Raw genomic sequence first — 18,486 nt, 5'->3', positions numbered from 1 at the left:
TATTATGTAGAATTTTAATTGGAAATATATAAATATTAAATATTATTTAAAAATATCTATGATAATGTAGTAACATTTGTCATTTACAAAATCGAACACTTTTAATTATTACCCAATTGAGTTAAAGATATTTTTAATTTAAGTGCGGGATACATACATCCGGAATGATATTGAAGTTTGTTTTAGTGTAGTGTGAGGTTTGAGATTTTGTTGTTGGTGTAAGTTTGTAAAGTATCGAAACATTAACAAGTAGCTTCGTTTGAACAAATTAAGTTGGTATTACGTGTATAATACTTGTAATAATAAACTAATGTATTTATGAACATTAATAAGCTCATGATATGTGGTTGTACGATGTTAAGGATTATTAGTACTGTTACTATAATATAAATTACAACCATTCGTAAGTGTAATACACTTACAATACTGTTGCTTATTGTGCTATTTTAGGTTCGTCATTGCTTTGTGTCCGATCTGTCTAGTACACACCAAACTGTTTTTCCAGTTTTGAGTGAAACCTTGGTTAATTGAAGTACCATACGACCGCTTTAGCGTTTATAGTTTACTCGAGTTTTTACATTGCGAGTAACATTAGACATTAATGATTGTTTAATTATTTTAGTATTTGTTATCATGGAATCTTTCAAAGACTCATTTTGGGTAAGTGACTTAATTATTAAATCAACCATTTATTAATATAAAACATTACTTTGTTATAATTTATTTTTGTTTCATGATTGAGTTTACTCATTAATTAATTGTCATTATTCAATTACACGTTACAGCTTTTAAAATAAAGAAGATGTTTTCATATTTTAAAATAATCTGTAATAGAATATTACTTATAATTACTGTTTGTATTACTATTACTGGTAATAGTGATACAGTTTTTTAAGTTTACTTATGTTACAGTATTTCTTTTATTCAAAGAAAAATAATGCATGCTATCATTAACTTTATATCATAGCAAACTACTTATGTGGTTATAGATCATAATTTAAAACTAACATAGTAATGAATGTAGCTAATTTAATATATTATTCTTGCTTATAGAGTTCTCAGGTTTAGTCAACCCACAATATGCTAAGTTTGTTTCCAAGCTTCTTTATATAACTGTGTAAGGTGCAAGTATTATGTTATCAATGTTACTAGTAACTCTTTTCAGCCATTGTTACAGAAGTTATTTACTTAATAAAATATGCTGTATTTCATAACATGCAAAGGTGTCAAATTAAAGCAAATTTTAAATCCCATTTAACTTCCTTAGATACTTGGCAAGTGTTTAGTTTTCATTACTTGAAAAGCTTGAACATTGTAGTGTGTGAAAATTGTAGAGAAGAATAAGGATGTGGATATGGGTTTCTGTAGAATCATTACAATGTAATCAAAACAATAACTATATGATACAGTTCCAAAAGAAAGGTAAAACTATAGGAAATGTGAACATTTTGATTTTTCCTCTGCATTTAATGGTCAACACTGTATGCTTATTTAGTATGTATGTAAATGAAATGAAATTTAAAATATTACACTAGATGACTTGTTTTTAAAAAGAGTTGAAAAAGAAGTGGCTGATGTTCTGAAACTTTTATGGTTAGAATGATTGAAAGTTTTGTTATTATATTACTTAAAACTTAGTTTTGAAATTGAGTCTTGTTACTTGGTCCTCAATTTGGGAGGGATATTTAGTTTCAAGAAGAGAAACATATAGTAAGGCCAAAATATCACAGAAGTTGACAACGATGTAAAATTCTATTATACTTATCCTGCCTGGTATAAAGGATGAATATATACAATATTTGACTACTGTACACAGTGGTGATACCAGCACATTTTTGTTATTTTTTGAATATGTAATATGCATGTATCATTTATTTTACTGTAGTCATTTGTATTTGTTGCAGAATACATATTTTGAATACAGTATTAGCTTCTGACAGCTCAGTGATCTTCTTAAGATAAGGCATTCAAGACTGCAGTACTTCAGTGTTTCCTAACAAGTGATTTATAGAATGACATTACCTTATTGCATAGTAGCAATGGTAAAATGTTTGGATGTACTATGGGAACACTGAAACAATAACTCACTGATGAACTTGAGAGAATAACTCTTGTTTATTTTTTCTTTAAGGACAGTCTGTTCATATGCTTTAAAAGTTTATGGGAAAGGTATTGGAAAAATTATAATGTACACACACACACACACACACACACACACACATGCTGAAATTAATAGAAACTTTTACACTTGATGAAGCTATTAATCAGACAGTATACTTGCTTATTTTGTGTGACCAGAACTATTAATTACTTAAAACACAAAATTATAAATATTTAGAAAATGCATAAAACGTGTTAGAGAAAACCATCTTACTTAAAACACTACTCTGTTTTTGCTTGTGAATTTGTAATATGATCTTAAAATCAGGGGCAGATTGAGAGCCAAAAATGGTCTAAGAAAGTACTAAAAAATCATAATAAATATATATATATATATATATATATATATATAGAGAGAGAGAGAGAGAGAGAGACACATAGGTACACAGTAGGTTAATCCAGCACTTCCCAAACTTTCTTGGGTCACAATGCTTTTAATGTCTCAGCAAAAAGAAAAACCTAACAGTTCCATTTATTAAGTAGTTAGGTTCAAACAATTTAAGCATTTTTGTTCTGACAACTTAGTATCCATTTGAAAGAACAATACATGTAAATTGAAAGTAAAAACAATATTTTTATTTCATTTTTAAATAACCACAATTACTAATGGGATGTATGCACCTGTTGGGCACTGCTCAGCTTCTCAAACTTTGAAATCAGATTGGACACTGCCACCCTCATTTCCTGTTCCACATTGAGTTTCACGTAGTACTTGCTTTTTATCACAGCAACTGTCAAGAGCCTATCTTTGCAGAGATATGGTGTCACAAATGGAATTAGAATTTGCTGAGCTTTAGCAATTAGCAATGGATATTGATCTTTTACTGATATCCAAAACTCAATTAGTTCCATGCTGTCAAATTTATATTTGAAGTCTTGTCACAAGACAACTCAATAAGATTTTCTTCTGCAGAGGTAAATTCAGATGGGACCTTAGATTTGAATGGGCCTTGGATCCAGGCAAACTTCTCTGTATCTTCTGGAAAGTATTTTCAAATCAGTCACTGAGCTGTGTTAGGTGATCCTAGAAAACAGATTTTAATTTATTGGTCAAATAAACTTCATTGGATGTAACAAACTGCTGCAACAGGGGGAAACAGTCTTTACCATCATCTTCATATATTTTTCTTCTCCGTAGTAATAACTTTTTTCTGAAGGCTGAAATCTTCTCTGCGAGTTTCAAAATGTTTGTTGCTTCCTTGCAGAGAGAGATTCAATGCATTCAGTTTTTCAAGAGATCACACACACATGTATGTTAATTTTGACAAAAAAAATCAATATCCAAGAAGTTTTTAGTATATTTGTGTTCTTCTTCAAGATAAGAGTAGAGTTCCTGGTGTAATTCTAATACATGGGGGAGCCATTGTGAGCCACAGTAGCACAACAAAGACGTGTGCTCTGATCTCATATTCCCACACAGTTTTTTAAAACACCTCACCTTCTGTGGCTGATGTTGTTTATAAAATTCACCACTTTTAGCACACTTTCTAGGACTAGGTACAATGGAGGACTTGGGTGCTTTGATGCAAGGGATTCCCTGTGGATTATGCAATGAGTCCACAGTACATCAGGAGCTTTGCTTCCTTTGAGTGCCTGCAGTCCTCCATAACAGCTGGACATAGAGCAACCACCATTGGTACAGATGCCAATGCACTTAGTCCAGTTTAAAGTTTTCACCCGTAAAAGTGTCGAGGATCTCAAACAAGTCTCGAGCTTATGTACCTGCAGTAACACTTTTATAAAAAGGATCTTCCACAATTTTGTCATCACCTGCAAACCATGGGTAGTAAATCAAATAAGCATCCTTTGCTTCATCTAGCTGTAACCAGAATTCCTTCCCTTTCATGTTTTCAATTAGTTCATCATTGAGGTCTTCAACCATGTGTTGGATTCCATGACTGATAGTATTGTTGGATAAAGGCACCTTTGAAAGCAGTCTTCCTGCAAAATCACCATTTCCACTGCAGCTGGTAAAATCAGTTCTTCTGCAATGGTGTGAGGCCTTTTATATTTTGTAACTCTATATGCTACCTTGTAGGAGGCTAGCAAAGCATTGCTTGGTTTTGATGCATTTCAAAAATGTAACTTTTTCGGAGGATAATCATGGAATTTTGTTTGAAGTACATACAGAAGAGTACTTATTAGTAATTACTGTAGTCATATTTGTTACAATATTGATGGTATTTTTATTTACTATTTTTCTGTGTGACTCATGGTTTTGGAATCCAACATCCAGTGCAGTCATGGAACCACAAATAATTTGGTGTACATTTTAAAGGGATTGTTGTTAATTTGGTTGTCATGGTATTGAACACAAAGATCTGAATAATATTTTAAAATTTCATATTGAATATGATTTTGTGAAAAAGCAAATAGAGATTGGATATTTAATGGAAAGTTCAACGTTTCACATGAGAAAAAGTTTAAAAACTATGGCATACAAGCCATGAAGATTTTTGGGTGTATCATATAGTATTGAGCAGAACATACCATGTAAACATGCAATTAAGACAGTGAGTTGCATATATATGTAATATCAAATATGGCATAGTGGTTTACTTCAGGATTTTATGATCTGTGAATAATGATTTTATTGGTATAAATTGTTTTATACTTTCTAAAAAACAATCTGTTATTCTTTTGTGCTAAATGCATTTTATAATGTAAATTTTAGCTGTGGAAAAGCTGGTCATAAAATAGCTCTAAATTTTTCAAGTACAAACTTTTAAGTCATAGCTTCATATCTTGACTGATTTATCTAATTACAGTTTCCAACTCAGGAGGTCAAACTCTTTCAAGTGATGTATTTAACCATGTTCAAGGTCTTGTAGATTAATTTATTCTAATCCTGCCTAAAATAATGTCAATTTGAGGGTAGGCTGGTAAAGATTGTAATTAAAAAATAAATCAATTGGGAATATGACATCACATGCTTGATATTTTTGTGCAACAAGACTTTTGTTGATTAAGTGACTTGAATCCTGCTTAAAAGAATTTCAAGTGCCAAGGCTATTGAGAATTCTCTTTGCATTGCATTTGATGATGCGTGAGCAGTATTAAATATCTTATTGGATAGAAAGCATAAAATCTGATGTATAGACATTGCATAACAAAATATCCACAATGCACTTCTTGCATTAGTGGAACTTAGTGCAGTAAGATATTGGAAAAAATGATATTGCTGTATGAGGATTATTTATGATAGTGTCATGTATACAGGGTAGCTTATAAAATTATTATTTGATAATAATAAATAAATGATAGAAAGAAGATGTATCTTACTATTTTAATTGTATTGCAATACAGAAGTACATTTGTAATTAAGTGATTTAGTTTTCCAGAAAGAATATGTGGAGGCTGAATGTAATCAGCATCCAGACGTAATTATTTATTGCTTTTATAGTACCTTACTTTCATTGCAGTGTTTTTTATATTTTTAAAAGTAAAGGTTATGTAGTGATATTTGTTAAAGTAAATCAAGTTCTTATTTAAAATAGTGCTGTATTTTATGTCTGTGAAGTTTCAAAGAGTATTTATGTGTACTGAGGTCCACATAAGACCATCTTGGAGACTCCACTTTGAGAATTGCTAAGGTATTGGATGAAAGGCTTTATAACACTGGATGTAATGTGTAGTGTCATTTAAATAACATACTCTTCTTTTACTTTCATTCATAAGTTCTTAGATTGATAATTTTGTTTATATTTAAGTGCCTTAATGTTAAATAAATGGTACATCATTCTTAATGTGCTAATTTTAAAAATATTTTATAGGGACCAAATGGATTTGAAGAGTTAAGAAAGCTTGTAAAGCAGGAGGAGACTTCAGCAAAGAAATTGCTTGTATTTTGCATGAAAGGTGACTAATCTTGTGTATCTATAACAGTTCTTAAAATGTTTAGTGAATGTTAAATGTGTACCATCTGGTAACTTAGAGTTTCATATAGTTATCAAAATGATATTTATATTTGTTGATAATAATTGTTTACCTTTCAGAAAAGTTTAACATTTTATTTGTACTTGCAATTTCAAAAAGTAACAGGTGAGCTTATCTTGATTTCTTTCACTGTTAATCTTGATTGAATATGCATAAGTAATATTGATTAATTTCAAATTTATGAAGTGTGACAAACCTTTAGTCAACAGTACAGGTTTGTCGTGTATACAAAATCAGATGTGAAGCTTTTTGTAATGAGTATGTTTGGTAATTGCTGAAGTCGGTGTGACCAAGACAAACAAGTTGGAGTGCAGTTTGATGTACATGTGAACTAGAAAAGATTATGTATACTTTAGACCATTGGACAATCTACAAATTATATTGCTTATCTTCTGTAACCTCCTAAATTCTTATCTAAGGATTTTTCAGTATCCCAATATATTGTATCTGGTATTTCTTCTACTCTAGCATGATTTGTTTAGAATATGTATCATAGGATGACAAGAAATGTTAATACCACTGATATCAAATGCATGACACTATATACAACATCAGAATATTCATACTTTGATCCCCTTAGTTATACACAAGATTAAAGTGCTGTTTTAGTGGAATTAAAACAAAGTGTAGTTGTTTCAATGATCTTTAAAGTTTCTGTAAACATTGCTTTGTATACCAGAGATTGATTAACACAGTAAATTTCTTTTGTAGATTTTAAAGATAGAGATATTGGGGTTGGAAGAGGGCTACATCTATTTGCCCATGAAACTTTGGCAAGTTTCTTAACATTCATCTTTCAAGACAGGATTACATTCCCATACAAAATAAAACTCCTTACAGAACTTTCATAACATAGAAAAAAATAATTCTGTGTGACTTGTTCTGATTTTGTTCACTGCAAACCTTAATTAGTTTCAATAATTTGGATCTGTGTTAAAGTTCATGACACTCAGTACCTTCTGTTTGATTGGAAATGCATGCATATGGTGATTTTCTAATAACTTGATTGCTGTTGTGCTACCTGCTCTGGCTGATGCTGTACCATCATCTTATCTTGTCAGCCATTAACCTGTTGACTGCCAAGTAGTTCAGCTGCTACAGCAACTCGGAACCATGTTCAAAATACAACTCTAATGCTTCTTTATTTTGTAACTTTTTTGTGATGCCATTTTGGATCGAAAGTGAAACAATTTGTAATTAGGTCAAATGCATGTATGGTGCCGATATCTAGTGTTGAAGTTAGGTATTATTGAGAATGAATTAACTCGTCTATGGCACTGTTACCGATTGGCTTGGACGAGTTATCTCGTTCACGGCACTGAACAGGTTAATCTAGGCATTGATGCTTGCATTGTGTGATATAAAGTACTTGTCTGTTCTACAAATGATTGACCTTTGGTTGTTGTTCCAAATCACATGTTAATATACTTATTTGTACATATTACTTTCCATTTAATTTTAAAGTTAGTTTGTGGATTTTGTTTATTTTTTTGCTGTTTCCTTAACATTGACAAAGATGTATGTTTTCTCCTCATCAACCTTACGAAGCATATTTCCAGTCACTTTTTGGGTCAATATTTTATTTGTCATGAATTTTTTCAAATATATTTTTCCTTGTTTAGTTGTTTGCACACTTGTTCAATATAAATTTCTAAGTAAACATGCACTAATAAGAAAACAAAATGAAATCATGTATATATTAACTTATAAAAAATTAATTTGAACTTGAGAGAAGTACTATACAATTTCTAGAGAAGTTATGTTGGGTAGAGCGTATGTTTTCGGTATAGTGTAATAGAGCTGTTGTATGAAAACTTGTATACTAACTAGTCAAGTATAAACAGAACAGAATGATTTAGATTGTGTAATTTGCAACCAGATAGTAACTCATTATCAGTATGTTATTTAAATTGGTGTCCAATTTTTCAGAACATAATTGTTTAACTAAGTTGCTCTTATGGTGTAACCATAATCTTTAAAACACTTTTAAGTTGTTTCAGCTTTTACATATCTGGATAGTTGTTGCAAAGCAGATTGCTAGTAAAAATTATTTAAATATGCACATAATTTCTAAACATTTCAAGTTAACCTTTAGAGTAATTCCAGATGTTTAGAATCATGGACAGTAATTAAAGATAAAATTTGTTCAGGTGCAAATAAGGGTAGTGTATCATTCACATTGCATTCCCAGAAAATAGATTGTGAAATATCTACTTGTTTAATGTAATGTTGCAAATTTAAATGTAGAATTTTAATAGAATGCTTATATGTAGGGTATAATAAGTGAATTTTGTTTAAAAATGTGATTACCAGAGGATATGGTTGAGTACCATAAGTAAAGAAATATATTTCACTTTGAAATTGTTGAAACTATGATTTTAATCTTACAAAAAGCCTATTTTATACAGACGATAAATGTGTTGAATTATTGGGAACTTTCGTCTTATCTATTGAGTCAGGTGAAAAGATAGTAACAGTAGCTATGTTATCTAATTTTTCTGTTTACTTGTTGTAGCTGTGTGTTTTTTTTTGTAACTTAACAGCACTGAGCTCAGGAATGACACTATTTGTAAGGAAATGAATGGCTAAAGCACTTTCCATTTTTGCAGTATTTTATTTTTCATTACAGTTGGTTGAATAAGGCAGTGCAGGGTGAATAAAGTTTTGATTATATACTGTATATGGTAAAACAAGACAAAATGTAATTGGGCATATCTGAGTTTGCTGGTTTTATGAAATTGCAGGAGTTAAAAACTTCTTTTTTCTTTTCCTTTTTTTTTGTACAAGTTTTTGTTAGATTTGTCAGAGACTTCATTTAAAAATAGTTGATGTGTTTCAGTACATTTTGTGTACTAAATGTGACAATGTAGTTCTGTAAATTGCAAAAAGTAAAAATTAATTGCACTGTTAGAATTTTCATAAACTGTTATGTGCAACATTGTTGATAATGTGTCTAACAGTATTTTATAGACAACACCTTTTAGCTTAAAGTGTAACAAACTTGTTTGTATAAGTTTCTCAAGACTGTGAATGTGAAACAAAATGTACCTGTCTATACAACTGACTGAAGGTCATAAACTTTTTGGTATCACATAAATTGTGGCTGTTCTTTAGTAAGACTTGATCAATGTGATTCAAATACAAATAGTCATTATCAGTAGAATAAAACTGGTTTAGGTTTGTGTATTACATGTTTCTGTGAAAAACAGCTTTAGGAAACTATTGAATAAAACTAACAGAAAGTGCATGTCACTAGATTTATAATGATATAGTGTATAAAATGCGAGTTTCATATATAATGTAGTTCATGTGTAAAGTAGAAGCATAATGTATTAGAGGTTTAGGTGAACATGAAAGAAAACATAACTATCAGTTGAATAATACAGCATGTGTACTACAAATTAGTGAAAGCTTTAACATTGTCATTATTAATACAGTGTACATATGGGACAACAGATAATGTTGCCTTTTTGATCTAGATATTAAATATTGCTTTATGTATGTGTAACATAAATTAACATCATTTAATTATAGTTTCACTTCTATTCTGAAAGATATTTTTGGCAGTAAATACAATTCTTTCTGCTCTTGCACTTGTTGTCCTTGAGTCACCTTTACTGGCATTGCTTTGGTCATTTTATTTTGTGACTATCTTCCAATTTAACATTAATTTTCAGTTAATTAGTTCTATAATATTTAAAACTTAGGCTTTTTTCTTTGTGTGAAGTTGATTTATTTTACTTAATAATGCATGTAAAATGTGACTTGAAATTGCCAAGTCTTTCTTAAATTTATCCTGTCTTATTTTGCTTCCATGATTAGTCACATGATGCACTTTTCTTTCATTCATTTTCACTTCACATTCAGGAAAGGAATGTGGACTGCTTTTGATTGTGTTTGCTAAGAAAAAAATAATTTTTTTAGTATTTATTTTGTTTCTGTACTTTTTTATTGCATTGTCACATTGAACTACCTATTGTTTCTCCACTTTTTTATTGCATTGCCCCATTGAACAACCTATTGTTTTTATATTTTTCAATTAATAATTTTTTCATAATCTTATTTAATAAATAAGTTTCTATAGCTGGTGTGGTTTCTGATATTTCAAACACATCAAAGTGTTTTATCATACATTGAAACTTTTACTATAGTTAATAGGACTAGTTTTTAGTAAATAAATGTATGCATACATGTATTCAGAACACGTGTACTCAGTATAAATACTATTTATAAAGTAGTTATTGTCATAATGTGAGGGAGTAATAATTTGTTTTTTAACCCCATAAAATTTCTATTTTGGTTTTCTAAAGTGGCATTATTTGTAAACATTTTTTAAATGTTTAACTTTTAAACTTTTAAAAGTTTAAATATGTAAAATAACTATTTTTAGCTTAAAGCTATTTGTTTAAATACAGACTTGTTTTATAGGGTTTTTTGAAGACTGACATTGATTTTAAATAAAGGTGTCTGTTAATAGGTTCATTAAAAACTGTTTTATTTTCAATTAGATCAGAATTAGAGTCCCATTATGCCAAAAACCTGAATAAGCTTGCTTCCAAGGTGTTTAAAGTTACCAAGGTTGCTCTAGGGTAGGTATAATACCATATATGCAGTACAGTTATACAAATACAAGTTATTAACTAGGAGGAAAGGCTTGAGTCACATGAATTAAGTAATGGTGTTATGAGTTGCAGGAATGTTTTTTAATATTTTATACTATAATTTATTTATACTTGTTTTAATGAAGATTTCTCAATGATGACTAACAGTACTTTCTAGATACTAAAGTTCTTAAAGAGGTATGTTTTAGTGTCTGATGATCTTTACTCTTTTAAATACTTAGATCTTCTGAAGGATCATTTTTCTGCCTGATTGATGTCACATTTCCAAAGCTTTTATGATTTAGAGTTGAAATAGAATACTAAGTGCTAGAGTATGAAAGAGTTTGAACAATGGACTGCTTTGTGTTCCTTTTTATTGTTTTATCAAAAAAAATTATAATGAGCTTGCCTCTCTTGTTAATGTTGGACATGTATAGTGGTGTAACAAAAAATATTAACCCATATAGGATGTCTTGTTCGTTTTCTGTTTTAGAAGACCAAAATAGGCTAACTGTAATACGAAACAAGGCCTTACACATGCCCATGTCTGGTGGTCAAAAGATTTCCTATATAGCTTGTGGTTTTGAGATGCTTGGTATATTTTCACTCATGGCACATAAGATTTAGTATATGCTGTTCTTTCAAACTTTTAACCTTGTGCTTTACAAGGTTTTCTCTGTTTTTGAATGTAATTATGATATATCTGTACATTTGTGTGTATAAAAAAAAAATATTATGAATGTAATTTTTTTTTATTTAATACTTCTGTGTGATAACATCTTTGTCAATATTTACAGTTTTGTTAGAATAATCTTCAATATTGTTTAAATTGGTTAAAAGATTTTAGACGTGTAATTAAAAGTATTTTGTTTTAAATCAAAATATATAAATCATTATTTTCAAGGATATAGTTTTATATTTAACAGTTGAACTAAATATTACTTAGTGTGTTATTCTGACTTTAGAACAACAGCTCAAACATGGCAGGAAATAGCATCTGCAATGGAGTATGAAGCAGAACTTCACAGGTGCGTGTGTGTATTAAGGTTTTCTTTTAAGAGAATATTTGTATCTGGAAATGCTTATGCAAGCATAAAACATAAACATTTTTCCTAAAAATAATTACAGACATACATATGTACAACAATTTTTGACAAGATTATTATGAGATAATATATGGAAAAGCTCCCTTATTTATTCATGACATTTACTTAATATTTCATTAAGTTTTGAGTAAACAAATTTGATATATATTTATTGGTAGATACTTTGGATATTGCTTCATATTTCAGTAATATCTCAAATTAGTAGATATGGTCAGATAAAAATATATACTGATAAATCAGTCTTTAATCTGTAGGTGGTTTGCTGTTTGATAGATAATGCTTATATCTACAACCCAGTTAGGTTTATTTTTTATGTGATGGTGTTATTTTAAACCATGATAAATGCAAATATCCATAACTTCTTTTGTGTGTGTATTCTTCATATATTCTAGCTAGTATGAGTATTTTCAGGGAAAAGATCTCATCTAGACATTTTGTCATTTTAGATACAAGAGACTAAAACATTTCAGCTTGAAATATTTTTTTTAAATATATCTTTAAATTTACATTAAAAGTGCCATTTTACATTCATTTATTCTTCTGTGTGTGCTGCAATGTAAAATGTGTTTGGTTTTCACACTACAAATATTAAATTTATAATGGAAATAGAAATATGTAAATATTACAAAATAAACATTTTGTGATAATTTTTCTTGTTGGAGGTAAATACTATTTAAAACTGTTATAACAATGTTGTTGCTCTTAAATTCATTTCTGTTTTTTCTTATTTCAAAAATCAAATAGGTTATACCTTGTTCTAATTTTTAACAAAAAAACTGATTTGTTATCTTAAGTTTGCTTTTTTCTGTTTAAAAAATATTTTTTTCTCATTTTAAGTTTTATTTTATTTAAAATATGCATTGTCTAATCATAAGAGTACTTTTGCTTTCAACTAAGTTGTAACAACTTTTAATAAGATGAAATTGGTCTCTTCAAACCCAGCTAAAAATACCCTCAATCACAAGTAGATTTAGATGTAAAGGAAGATGGTTTGAAAAAATTTTGAATATTGACTGTAATTCTATCCTCTAATATGAAATCAACAGTCACATTTGATTGGCTAAAATAGAGGAATTGATCACATTTGATTGGCTAAAATAGAGGAATTGCTAAGCTTAACTTTAAACTGTAGTTTTACGAATACTTGACCTTCAATATAATTTTCTACTATCTGAAATTAATATTTCAAAATGGAACTTTATAAGAAATTACAAAAGTGTACACTTTTATAAAGGAAAAGTGATACTGTATACTGAAAGAACACTAGAAGAAAATGTATAGAAAAAACTTCATTTTAAAACATGTAAATTCATTGTAATGCTTTTTAAGTTCCTTTAGCATCAGTATCAGTCTGTTCAATGTTTCAAGCCTGTATGCAGAATGTTTTAAAAGTTACCATAAATGTATGTTTTATTATAGTACAATTTTCAGCTTTTCCACTGTAAGAAAATAACTTACAAAAATGCTTAAATATTAAACTTGCAATCAGTTTAGAGTTTTATTTTCTTAACAAAGCTTGTTTGTGCTTCAAACCATATGTAGACTGACTCGGTTTGAGTGTACTGTGACTGTTAAGATTTTTATAGTTTATATAGCATGGGTGTCATATTTAGTTATTTTTAAAAGAAATATTTTATTACAAGTTTAAATAATTCTTAACAACTCCTAGATTGTGTAGCGTGTATGTTTAATTATTATGGGTTGGCAATTGTTACATAGTTGCATCATGTTACTTGAACATTCTAAATTTTTCTCATTGTTTTAATTAAATACTAATATATCAGAATATTTAGTATTATGTGGAATTTTCTAAACTTCTGTCACAGTATAAATATGCTTTGAAAGCTTATTATGTAGGTTAAGACTACTTGATTGCAATTTCAGTGATAAAGAGCATATAGTGTTGAGTTTTAAAGTGAAATTATCACATTGTATTGTAATAACAGAGCAGAGAAGAAACATTGCCTTCTCAGTTGTGTTTTAAAGTAATTGAACCAGTCTGTGTAGACTTTGAAAAAGTGTTACAAAGTGTCATCAATTATTTCAAGCCAAAATTTGCTAATACTTCATCGTATGAATGTAGACTATGTATAAAAAGTTTAGTAACATAAGCAGCTGTGCTATAAGTATGTAAACATAATTTTTTACAGCATACTTATGCATGAGTTGTGAAAGATGTTTATAAAGCAGCTTGGAGTATAGATGAGGTTAAAAATAATTAATATTGATGTGTAAATGTTGAACATTTGGGACTTTGAATGAGTAGGGAGAAAAGTAGCTTTTACAACTTCATAGTTTGAGGTTTGCCTGTATTTATACATTCATTTCATGTCAGCATAGGAAAAATGTGATAACCTACACCAATTCAGAAATTTGCATTTGATTGTCTCTCAGGTTGTTGCATATGCAGTTGTGATTGAGAAAACATACTTATCCTTTGCTTAGCTAGTTAATATAATATAGCTTAGTCTATGCATTCATTTGAAAGTAATTGATTTGATGTGACATAAACCTGCTGTATGTTATTTTCATATCAAAATAATAATCAGGTTGATGTGCTTTTTTTTTTCTACATGCAAAAGGGCATGCTTATAAGAGTGGCTGAAAATAACTTGAAAGATCAGATATAAATGTGTGTGTGTGTGTGTGTGTGTGTGTGTATACCAGTTAAATGACTTTTTTTTCTTTTATTCAAGATTGTATAAAAGTTTGTTGATTAGAATTTCAACATTATATTAACCTTTTGTGTTCAAGTGGATAATATGTATGTTAACATTTCTGTACAATGTTGAAAAACAATAAATATTTAAGATTACCAAAGCATTGTGCAGTTGTCAGATCTGCTTATAGTAATTCTTTGATTATCATGTTGGATATTTATGTTGTTTGTATCATTACATTTACAGTTTTAATGCTCTAATGTATTGGTTCCAGTGTTTTTCTTATAAGTATGTGTAATTTTATTGTTTGGTTTTTAATTGTCATTCTTATAGTATCCCATTCTTTTCTTGCATAGTATTTGAATGCTAATTGTCCAAATGCATAAACTACAGGGAAACCTTTCTTTTGTAATTATGAATTTATTAAAGAAAATGATCTATTTTAATGAACATTTTTTTAAATATTTATTCATTTTACGTGGGTCATTAATATTTTCTTTTTTCTGTGATTCAGAACCATTGTTTTAATGCATTTAATTTTTTTCAGATGTCTAGCATCTGGACTTGAAGAAGATATTGTTAAGTCTTTGAAATTGCTATTTGATGGTCAACATAAAATACGTAAACAGGTAAGTTTTTTTTTTAAATACCAATATGTATCTGATGTTTTCCAGTTACCTTTAAAATTTAATTAACCAACATTATTATCAATAAATTTTAATATGCAAGTGTGAATTTTAATTTCTTAATTTTAAGGGGAAATAATTAGATAAATTCTCAATCTTCACTTCTAAGTATCACTTATTTTTTTCTTAACTGCTGGTATAAACATTCTTTCTGCTCCTGAATTTTAATACAGATTAGAAACTTGTAGTGTGTGTTTTTGAGACATGATCTAATTTTATAACCTTTAATTATCTTTATGCACAGTGACATAAACCCACATGCTATACATTCATATTATATTGGGTTGAGGAATAATTCGTGAGCGTTTTTTCAAGTTAACAAAATATATTCATAAATTTTGCAAAAATATTTCATGTCATTTGGTAGATAATTTTTTTGCTCTAATAGATGGTGTGTTTGATTTTCATATGTCTTTAATTTTTGCTTTCATTTTCAGCTCATTAAATGGAATGTCAAGTGGACAAAATCGAGCATTTTCGACACCATCTGCTTTTCGCATTTAATTTCTTGCAATTTCGTATAAAACAATGCATACTATATACCTAGGTATTACATGAAATAAAGTATCATAATAAATGTTTTGGGTGTAATGTGTTCATGCATTGAAGTATTGTATAGTCTTGCATGTAATGCTTGAATGAAATTATTTAAAAACGCTCACAAATTATTCCTCAACCTAATATATTGTGTTTCAAAAAATGTCAGTGATTTTCTGTGGCATTTGCTATTATATTGTTTATAACCAAAAGAAAGAAAACATTTTGACTTAATGAATTATGTATAATGCTAGCTCATTTTGAAGGCGTCTTTTGAATTATTTGTCTTATACATTTGTAATTGCTGTGACAGCATTTGAATTGTTCAAAATACAAAGATACCATCATTGAGTTCACCTCAGACATTGTGATGGAATTATGTTAGTGCACTTTTAGATGAATAAGAAAGCCAATTAAATTGTAACGATATTGTTATTTTTTGTATTCCAGTTGTAATATTTCAAATAAATAAAGATTCAATAAAGTACCAAAAATTAGTAAACTTGTAATGAGACTAGAAGTGTACAAAACTACAAGGCTGACATGAAGTAATAAATTTCTTGTTTCCAAAACCTATTTACCATACACTGACAATATAGCTATTCTTTAACATCAGCTTTGCCTATCTAATCATTAATCTTGCATGCTTCAGTCACTTATACCCTACTTAAATCAAATTTTCAAATTTCTTCACTGTTGTTGATGTGCTGTCAATCTCTGTACTGTATATAAGCACTTCACTTAGATAATGTAATCACTTTTTCTTGACAAAGCATTGATTATGGTTTCCTCTGAAGTGTTAAGTGTTGTACTGTTATCGATTGTGACTTATACTGCCTTGTGGATTTGAGTTTAATTATAATTTTAAAAAACTATGTGTGTGTGTGTATATTTAAACATAAATTTGACATGATATTTGTGGGTATGAATTTCTGTATTACTGTTGTCAGCAAGGCAGCTAATCTGGTGTTTTGTTCTCTTCTGTTATCTAGCAATTCTCTAGTCAGGAAGGTGGGTTCTTTTGGTTGGAGCTGCAATATCTTTATCTGCTGAGAGAAGGAGACTTTCATTTGGGGTGTTTACTCCTAGGGTTTCTGAAGTTACCTTTTTGTTGATCCTGGGGAGAAGTTGTATTCTGTTTTCTGATACTATTTTTTACTACATCAGTTTCTCACAACTCTAATTTGGATCCTACTGCTTTTATTCTATTAATTATTTAGATTTGTAATATTGTGTGGCTTTTCCCTGTCCTCTAAGTCTACTCCTCCCTTGTTGGTGGAGGGGTAGAGGATTATTTAGTTTCTTCTCCTTCCTGATATTTCTGGTTCAGGCTGAGAGATTTACTGTTTTATTACCTGATGGGATTGGTAGACCTTTTATTCTTTTTGTCTGTCTACTTGTCTTCATTTTTACTTCGTGATGGAAGTTTTTTTTTTTTTGGCCGCTGACATGTAGAAGTTGGAATGTTTGTACAAATTTCTCTTTTCCTTTAAGTCCTGTTATATTCTAATATTTCCTTTCTTTCTAAGTCTCTGGCAACCAGGGAATGAAGTACATCCATCTCTGCAATCCTTTTGCCATCTGTTTCTCAATTCTGCAGTTGGTTGTAATCTGATAATTAGTTTTGGCCTATTATACCTGGAAGTGTTATGTGACTCTTTCTCCCTCCTTTTGTGGTGATCACTCTGGGATCTGAACATCCATTTGTGTTTGCAGTGTGTGTGGCTACCTGTGAAGGGGAAGGAAAGCTGTTTTCAAATCACATGAATGTTTTGCCCTCTGTAGTCAAGAGAGTTGACAAGTCAACACCTATCTCTATCCCCACCATCTGGCTCCCCAGATCGACTTTCTTTGGCTCTGGCTTCTGGCAGTTCCTCAGGTCCATTTTCTTCAGTCTCAAGATGCAGAACAATTATATGTTCACACCCTCAGTCACTGGAAACTTCATGTTCATCTAGACCTGCCCACTTGACCCAGGGCAAGATCCACAGAGGTCAATAGATCAATTGGTGGTTGACAGTGACTCACTGGAAAGTGATCACTTCCTACTATTTTGAGGGAGACTGGCCATGGTTGATGCCACCCAACCCACGTACAACTGTTGAAGTTGGACCAGGCCAAGTGGCCCTCTTTCACTATTCTCTTGGAACTCAATCCTGCCATTGATAGAAGACTGTGTAGCAGCAGTAACTAACTTTACTGTCCAAGCAGCTGTTTAGTCTATTCCTAAAATCTCAACACATTTTTTCATGGTATACTTGGCCATGAAGGAATTCTGCCTGCCACATAGCATAGAAGACTCAAAAACAGGCCTGTGATACCTTTTGTAGGTGTCCCACACTTTCAAATTGCATCACCTTCTAGCAGGCCTGTGCACATGTTTGACAGGTAAGACATCAAAGCCATTAGGAATCTGGGATTAAGTTCACAACCAGCATTTCTTCTATCACCAGTTCCAAAGTCATATGGGACAAGAATATGAATGTCAGTGGGCAATATACTTCTGTCCCCCTTTCAACCTTAATCTCTGATGGCCAGGAAGTTGCTGATGTCCAGAGCATCACTGATACTCTTAGTGAAAACATTTTCGTGCATCTAGCACATCTGACTTGTCTCCCACCTTCTTAGCCATCAAGACTTTGGGAGAGAAATCACCTCTCTCATTTTGAGCTGATCATCTCTATGTGTAGGATTGCCCCTTTACTTTAGTGGGGCTCAAGCTTGCTCCTCATCAGTTTGGTAATATATCAGTTGAACTTGATGATGTTCCCTACAAGATGCTGTGCCATCTCTATCCTGT

At 30.3% G+C, this 18,486-nt stretch overlaps 1 protein-coding gene across 1 annotated transcript in view; it reads left to right on the top strand.

Annotated features, from left to right (window-relative positions):
• Positions 1–153: 153 nt before the first annotated feature.
• The window catches only part of LOC143234190 (nostrin-like), a 59,307-nt gene continuing 40,974 nt past the window's right edge, over positions 154–18,486 (top strand). The window contains exons 1-5 of the mRNA XM_076471351.1: positions 154–660; positions 5,934–6,018; positions 10,605–10,685; positions 11,663–11,725; positions 15,011–15,092. Coding sequence (XP_076327466.1) covers positions 11,700–11,725; positions 15,011–15,092 — 108 coding nt within the window. The 5' untranslated portion in view covers positions 154–660; positions 5,934–6,018; positions 10,605–10,685; positions 11,663–11,699. The remainder of the gene's footprint in view (positions 661–5,933; positions 6,019–10,604; positions 10,686–11,662; positions 11,726–15,010; positions 15,093–18,486) is intronic.

The sequence above is a fragment of the Tachypleus tridentatus genome, chromosome 12 (genome assembly GCF_004210375.1).
Source record: "Tachypleus tridentatus isolate NWPU-2018 chromosome 12, ASM421037v1, whole genome shotgun sequence".
NCBI lineage: Eukaryota > Metazoa > Arthropoda > Merostomata > Xiphosura > Limulidae > Tachypleus > Tachypleus tridentatus.
This window is presented reverse-complemented; position numbering and strand designations above follow the sequence as displayed.